The 7,431-nt window shown below is 36.1% G+C and overlaps 1 protein-coding gene across 1 annotated transcript; it reads left to right on the top strand.

The window, feature by feature from the left end:
* Positions 1-418: 418 nt before the first annotated feature.
* LOC105921417 (protein cornichon homolog 4) lies at positions 419-6,538 on the top strand. The gene is made up of 5 exons (XM_012857133.3): positions 419-553; positions 1,588-1,656; positions 1,880-1,992; positions 4,099-4,239; positions 4,347-6,538. The coding sequence occupies exons 1-5, from the start codon at positions 485-487 to the stop codon at positions 4,372-4,374; spliced, it is 420 nt and encodes a 139-aa protein (XP_012712587.1). The 5' UTR covers positions 419-484; the 3' UTR covers positions 4,375-6,538.
* Positions 6,539-7,431: the final 893 nt, after the last annotated feature.

Raw genomic sequence — 7,431 nt, 5'->3', positions numbered from 1 at the left:
AAAATCCTCCATGTTCTGCGTGGCCCTGTGGAAATGAAACTCCAGCCTAATCCTGGCTTTAATGTTGCACCTTCACAGAGCCACAGCATCAAGGTGATGAGGTCCCTCCTGCTGTCTGTCTCTACGGGACAAGTAAATGGCCATTTTTGCTTCACTGATTAAAAAAAATTAAAAGTCGGGCCTTTGGCTTGTTTCTTTTGTTTTGGCAGACTCTAAAACACTGATACTAAAAATGGTAACAAAAAAGTCTTTAGTCTGATGCAGTCCATAAAAACAGTTTTAGTTAAACAGATAGTTATTTCTTTTTGTTTTTTTTTAGCATGCTTCTCCTGATTCACACTCCTTACTGGTGGGTGGCGGTAATGCACCACATCGTTGTTTGCCAACCGCCAATAAACAGAAGAAGAAGAAGAAGAAGAAGAAGAAGAAGAAGAAGACGAAGAGAAACCGGAAACGGGAAGAAGCTTTTCAGTAAAGAGCTACAATGGAGGCTGCTGTGTTTGTCCTGTCCCTTGTAGACTGCTGTGCGCTGATTTTTCTTTCAGTATACTTTGTATCCTTTTATTGTATGTTTCTCGTGAGCTTATTTTTTTCTCTGCGCAATATGTAAGCTACATTTAGCCATCTACTTGTTAGCTTGGACGATGAAGCGTTGTCATACTGAAAAAATGATTGCGGCTCAGCTCAGTTCAGTTTCATGGGGAAATGGAGCAGTTTCCGTGGCACACGCTGCTGCTGTTGGAGAACAGAAATCGACTCGTGCAAACGACTGAAACTTATTCTGTTTATGACTTCTTTAAACGGTCTTTGCAACCGTTCCTTCTTCCTTTAGATGTAAATCCATTTAATTGCAGCTGTAATTCATTTTAACTATTTAAGTCTGGAAAATTGGCCACACAAAAGTAATTGATTAATTTCAAGAGATCTTTCAGATTTTAAGGAAGATACCCTTAACAATGTAGCCTAAGTGGTATCAATCTGAATTGAGGATTTCATTTTTAAATTTTTACTTGGACGTACACCTTGTGTGAGATAATCTAGCAATTCCTCTCAAATCATTAGATGTATTATATACATGTATTATTAATATAGTTAGCTAAAATGTTTGATTTTCCTACCGGTTTATTTGAAAAATTCTACTCCCCTTGAAGTAAACCAATTCAAGTTGGTAAGGACGGAACTTCAGTAAATGTGCCTATATTCATGTTAACAAAAATAGAAAAAATTGACATTGAATTAAATTCTGAATTGGTTTATGTTATCAACTGAAATCCTCAAAACTGCAACCTGCAGTGGAATTAAAACTCTTGTCTTAGAGTGGACAGTCCTATCAAGCGAATGAGGGACTTCTGGCAACCATAGATCCCCTGAAATGAGTAATAGTAATATCATCTTTATTGTCAATGAAACATACATTACAACGAAATTTGTTCTCTGCTTTTAATGGCAGCCAGCCCACTGCTCCCCAAGGGATACGTGATAGCTTGTGCCATAGGAACAGTTATTCAGGAAATGTCTCATGTATCAGATTTCAGAATGATATGGAAAAGACTTATTGATATGCAATGCCTTGACAGTAATTTTAAGATTATTACTCTGTCTGATCTAGAATGTGACTACATTAATGCTCGAGCATGCTGCTCCAAACTTAACAAAGTAAGTACCCTTTGTGTTTGATGTACAATATAAAAATGTTGTTTTTTTTCTTGCTGTCCTTTCACAAAGTCCTGTTTCCTTTTTAAATGTATATGTTCATAATTGTTTCATGCACATTTTCTTATCTGATTTATTTCTTTATTTTTGTCTTTTCAGCTTTGACAAATGATCAACAGTTCTATTCTGCTTACTGATTAAATATTTTAATGCTTTTTGTTTACAGTGGGTTATTCCAGAGATGGTTGGCCAATGTCTGTCAATGATGCTCATGTTGGTCTCCATGCACTGGTTCATTTTTGTTCTCAACATGCCTGTAGCAGCTTGGAACATTTACAGGTATGGTATGATCATAAAACTACTGGATGGCTATCACTTTGATTTAGTACAATTTAGTAATTGATATATCGCAATAGAAAAGCTAAGGTCTTCACTCCAGGGTAGTGTATAAGGTCAGGGAATTTGTATATTTGGCCTGATACTTGTGTCATCTGAAATTCATACCGTACAAGGATTAGACCTCAGCATGTCACCTTCCAATAATGAAATTAAGTGGAAAAAAAGTTTGTCACCAGGATTTCAAACCTTGTAAAGACCAACATGCTCCAGGTTCAACTTTGTATGTTTTCAGGACTTATTTTAGCCTTTAACTGGGCAAACTGAAGTATGAGCACAGAGTATCTCTTTAGCTGTTGCACACCTGGGTTTCACTAATGTCCTGTCTTAGGCAGTTCTAATTGAACAGCTTGTTGCTCATTTGTGTATTAAAATCAATCTAAGTAATTAGATCTCACTTAAGATAGGAACACACTAACAGACATTTTTCATTCTTTTGCAGTCAAAGAATCAATCTGTTTTATATTAAGCATGCAAGTTTGCATCAGAGTCCAAGAAGTCTGATATCAGTCTCTTTGTGAATGATATGAACCACTGAGATGTAGGACTGTGATTTTGCAAAAAATCAAAATTGCAATTTGCTTTTAACTGTAATTGTGATTGCAATTTAATTTTGACATTTCTCTGCATTAACCACAAGCAATCAGAATGGCCTGTAGATAAAGATGTTTGTAAACGGGGACTATTTCCAACAAAAAATCTCACGTGTTTTTTATTAATCAGAATAGTCTAATTCAAGATATCTTGGTGAGTTGGACGTCAATCCTTGTTGAACATAAAGATCAAAGTCTCACCAACAAACATGTCTATGTATTAAGCAATTTTAATATTAAATATTTACATAATGCTGTGTTGAGATTCCTTAAGGATTCTACTAAAAAAATATATTCTTTTATTCCCTTTCCTAAATATTTTCCTTTTCTAAATGTGTTGACTACTCTCAGGATGGAACGACCATTTCACCCAGTATAACAAAAAGTTTTTCTGTACTGGATTACCAACACAGTTTTAAAATGTATCAATTAAAAAAAAATAATTCTATGTAATTTAATGTTTTTATTTAAACTGTCCTATTCATTTACCATCTTATTCAATTCAAATAAATTTTATTTATATAGCCCCAATTCATGAAACATGTCATCACGAGGCACTTTACAAAGTCAAAATCAATCATATTATACAGATTGGTCAAAAATGTCCTATATAAAGGAAACCGGTTGATTGCTTGAAAGTCCCGACAAGCAGCATTCACTCCTGGAGAAGCGTAGAGCTACACGGAGCGTCGTCTGCATTGTACATGGCTTTGCAGCAATCCCTCATACTGAGCAAGCATGAAGCGACAGTGGAAAGAAAAACCACCCATTAGTGGGAAGGAAAAACCTCCAGCAGAACCAGGCTCAGTATAAACGGTAATCTGCCTTGACCGACTGGAGGTTAGAGAAGACAGAGCAGAGACACAACAAGACAGACAAAAAAGCACAGAAGCACACAGTGATCCAGTAATCTGTTCTACATTAAATGGTAGTAGCGGGTGATCTGTCTTCCCTGGATGATGTCACAGTTAACAGAACGTCAGACCAGGTGTACCTACTATGAAGAAAAAGAGAGAGAGCAAAAAGTTAAAAGTTGAAATGACAACAGTCATATGCTATCTGCAGGGTATTTCTGCAATACTGACGATATTAAAAGGGGGACAGACTCGTTAAAGTTTGATGCAGCATTGTCCGATAAAGATCTACTATAATGGAACCCTCTTTTGGGGATGGAGAACTCGGTTAGATTAAACTCAAATGTTATTAAAAATTATCAGATAACACAGGGTTGTGAGGAAATACTGTTAATTCTTCACAATCAATGCCATATGTCAGCACAAGGTCTAAAGTATGGAGCCAAGAGTGCGTCGGTTTATGCACATTTTGAGCAAAACCAAGATTATTCTTTCATGTTTTTTTATTACTTATATATGCCCTCTCTTTTAGTCCCCTGCCCCCTTTTTCCGGTGCATGTTGCCAATACAGCTTCTGGTTGACTCTTCTCACACTCCCATAGGTATGTGAAGATTCCTATGGGAAATATGGGTGTGTTTGATCCAACTGAGATCCACAACCGGGGTCTACTCAAGTCGTACATGAAAGAGGCCATGATTAAATTAGGATACCACCTACTCTGCTTCTTCATTTACTTGTACAGGTAACAAAATCAATATGTTTGCACACCTTCTCACTTTAAGATAATGTCTCATCTATCATTGTGTTAAGTTGTATACAACGTTTCTTTATTTCTATATGTATTTACAGCTTGATTCTGGCTCTGATCAATGACTGAGGCCCTCAACAGACTGACCACCTTGACAGCTGTGCCATTTGGATGAAATATCTCAGAACACTATTCATTTGTGTTATCAGGATCTAGAGTGTGTAGATTGCTACGGTTATGTGGTTAATATTTAACCATTCACTGTTTGGGAATGAGGACCTTCACACTTTTGTGAAAATGACACATTTTCACTGTACATTTGGGTATGTTGTCTTTGTCTATCTTTTGAAGTAGCTGAAACAAAAAAACCTAAAACGTAGTAATTACAAAGTATTATTAATACTTATTGCAAAAGACTTGGTTTATGTACTTTCATTTGCATAGTGAGCAAACTGTAGGAGAAATAACCAAGCTTACTGGGAAAAATCTTCAGTGATCACAGTTACTGCAAGTAGAAACTGTTGAATATCTAACTTTATTTGCAGCAAACTCATTTCAATGTGAGGTACAGTCTACTGTAAGTGTGCGGATCTGAAGGAAAAATAATTCCTTTGGGAATCTGGTTATAAGCCTGGATCAATAATTTGTAGGGTAGGATTAGGGTTTTTATTGTTTTGTTTAAAAATGTATGCATATAAAACAAAAACATTTTTATGGAGAAACTGAATTCATAAAGTAATGAAATGGCACTCAGTAATGCCTTAGTTTATTTGGTCTTTGCCTATTTTAGGAACTTGAATTTCTCATCAGAGGCCATTGATGATAAAACAAGATGACTTTTTTTATGATATAAAATATTAATTTAAAAGTTGTCCACATTTCTTTTGTGTTAAAATGGAATCATTTAGTTAACATAAAATCTTTGGCAAAGGCAAATATCCATGTTTTTTATATTCCTGGACACACTTAAGTCTACTACATTACTAAATTGGCATTAGTTTCCCCCGTGCAACTTGCTTTGAAAGAAGAACGTGCTTCGTTAAAGGTGCAAGCTTACATGAATGCTGTAAATATAGAGTATCCCTTAATATCAATTAGATATATGACAGTGTTAAAATATTTTCATAAAGATATCAAAATCCTTCTATTAAAGCACCATATAAAATCAAAGATCATAGATTGTATCTGATTAATATATACGCGATAGGAGATTGCTCTGTCCACCATTCTACAAATCAGTTTATTGTGAGATTGATAAGTTTTGCAGAATTTCACATTGTCACGACTGTTGCTGTGATTAACATTTAGTTTTACATTCTCTGTCCAATTTCTGTTGTAAAGCTGTTATGGGCTTGTTTCTTAAACTTAGTCAAAATATTAGTGGCGTGTATACAGAGCCTGTTGATTATCATCTTTCAATCTGACTGTAGTTTTCATACAGCTTTCATTACTACTGGCTAATTGTGTGCTTGGGCAAAAAAGATAAACTAAAATCACATAACTACTTTTTTTTATTTCTAGTGTGTGCTGAGAACATTAAACAAATAAGCAGAGACCTCATTCATTGTTTTGTTCTGCTTAATATTTTTAAGGCATGAAGCAATAGCAATCTAATGAATATTTGGAATTTGCAAGGAACATTTTAATTTCTGGATCCAAAATGCTTTCTTTAAATGTCTAAGTGAGCTTATTCTATTTGTTACACTTGCAAGTGTTGATCTTAAATACTGACATCATCGACCATCATATGATAACTAGTCCTGGTCTGAGAGCTTTTGCACTGACCCATCTGACCCATGATTAATCAAAACTCTTTGACAAACCACAGGTTACATTTTCAGAGCTCCCCCAGTGATGCCATATGATTTTAAAATCTTGTGTTTTTGTGCCGTAAGGTTTTTAAATCTTAAAAACCTTTTACTGACCGGTGAAGCTATACCATCTGTTTCAAAATTAAATTAGCAAAGTTTTATTTTGTAAAGCAAGCTTTTCAATCCTAAGAAAGAATCACTCCTGGTTAGCTGGCTATGGAGAACATTTCAGAATGTGTGTAAATGTACTGACCTATAAAAACTTGAGCAGATTTTAATTTGCTTTATGCAATATCAAATATCCTGCAATACGAGTACTGTGTATTGCACTCTGGTGCTCAGATTTTGTATCATACTCAGCCAATATTTGCCATTGTGTTTGAAAATCTTTGCGAAATCAACAAGTGAACAAGTTTTTTGTCTGATTTACACTGTCCATGCAGTGTATTGAGATTAATTCAATAAAAAACTGACCTAATGTGCTTCTGTTTATTTTTGAACAAGCACCACATTTCTCTCCTCTTGAGGCTGACCCCAGACCGTCAACTGTTTGACAGTTTGTAAGCCTCAGATGTAAAGGAGGTAATTTTTTATTCTTGGATGCTTCTCATCGAGCTGTGAACTGCTCCACTATGCTCTAAAGTTAATAGTTTGATCATGCTCATAGAACCACATCTTGAAAAAGGGAAACAAATCGAATATACCTAAAGTTTCCTAAAACAGACTCCCTCGTCTTATCCATCAACGCCTTGAGATACTTTCCATGAATCATGCAAACAGGATGCAAAGCTGTTAAACTGAATCAAATTAAATAGAGCTTTTCTAGTCCTACTCAAAGGCCTTTTACACACTTTTATTTAGTCAGCTACATTCACACACTTATACACTTAATTGGGGTTAATGTTTTTCCCCAAGAGCACATAGAGGCCCAATTCCACTGGTCCGCCCGTTTTCGCATACCCTACTCGACTCCTCCCGGCTTGCTCTGATTATTTTCGCCCTTTTTAGTGATTCCACCAGCCTAGAAAGGCCCGGAAGAGGGTAAATGCCTCCTGGGAATTTGCTTTTATCAGATATATTGCTTGCTTTCTACCAGGCTGCGAGTTTCTCTGTCAGCAGATGGAGCATGCAGCTTGACTAAGCTTGAGCTGCTTTCAACGGGGCACACCTGCAAAGCTGCAAAGACAGTGGCTCAGAGCTGACAGAGACTCCTGGATAGGTTTCGAAATGCTTGCAGAAAGAATTGAGTCTCTCTGCAAACGTTTGCTGTCGCGATGACCCGGATAACTGCGAATTTGCACAGACATGTTTTCAGTGTGAAATGAGAGAGATCCTTAATATTTAACTGTCATTCAGTTTATTTTGGACTTCCTTG

The sequence above is a fragment of the Fundulus heteroclitus genome, unplaced genomic scaffold, assembly GCF_011125445.2.
Source record: "Fundulus heteroclitus isolate FHET01 unplaced genomic scaffold, MU-UCD_Fhet_4.1 scaffold_565, whole genome shotgun sequence".
In the NCBI taxonomy this organism is placed as follows: domain Eukaryota; kingdom Metazoa; phylum Chordata; class Actinopteri; order Cyprinodontiformes; family Fundulidae; genus Fundulus; species Fundulus heteroclitus.
This window is presented reverse-complemented; position numbering and strand designations above follow the sequence as displayed.

Bases quoted from the DNA above. Each gene is read 5' to 3' on its own strand.
- LOC105921417 (XM_012857133.3), top strand. From the start codon at position 485: ATGGAGGCTGCTGTGTTTGTCCTGTCCCTTGTAGACTGCTGTGCGCTG. The intron at 554-1,587 runs GTATCCTTTTAT...AGTAATTTTAAG, and splicing joins TTTTTCTTTCAGTATACTTT to ATTATTACTCTGTCTGATCT. The intron at 4,240-4,346 runs GTAACAAAATCA...ATGTATTTACAG, and splicing joins TTCTTCATTTACTTGTACAG to CTTGATTCTGGCTCTGATCA.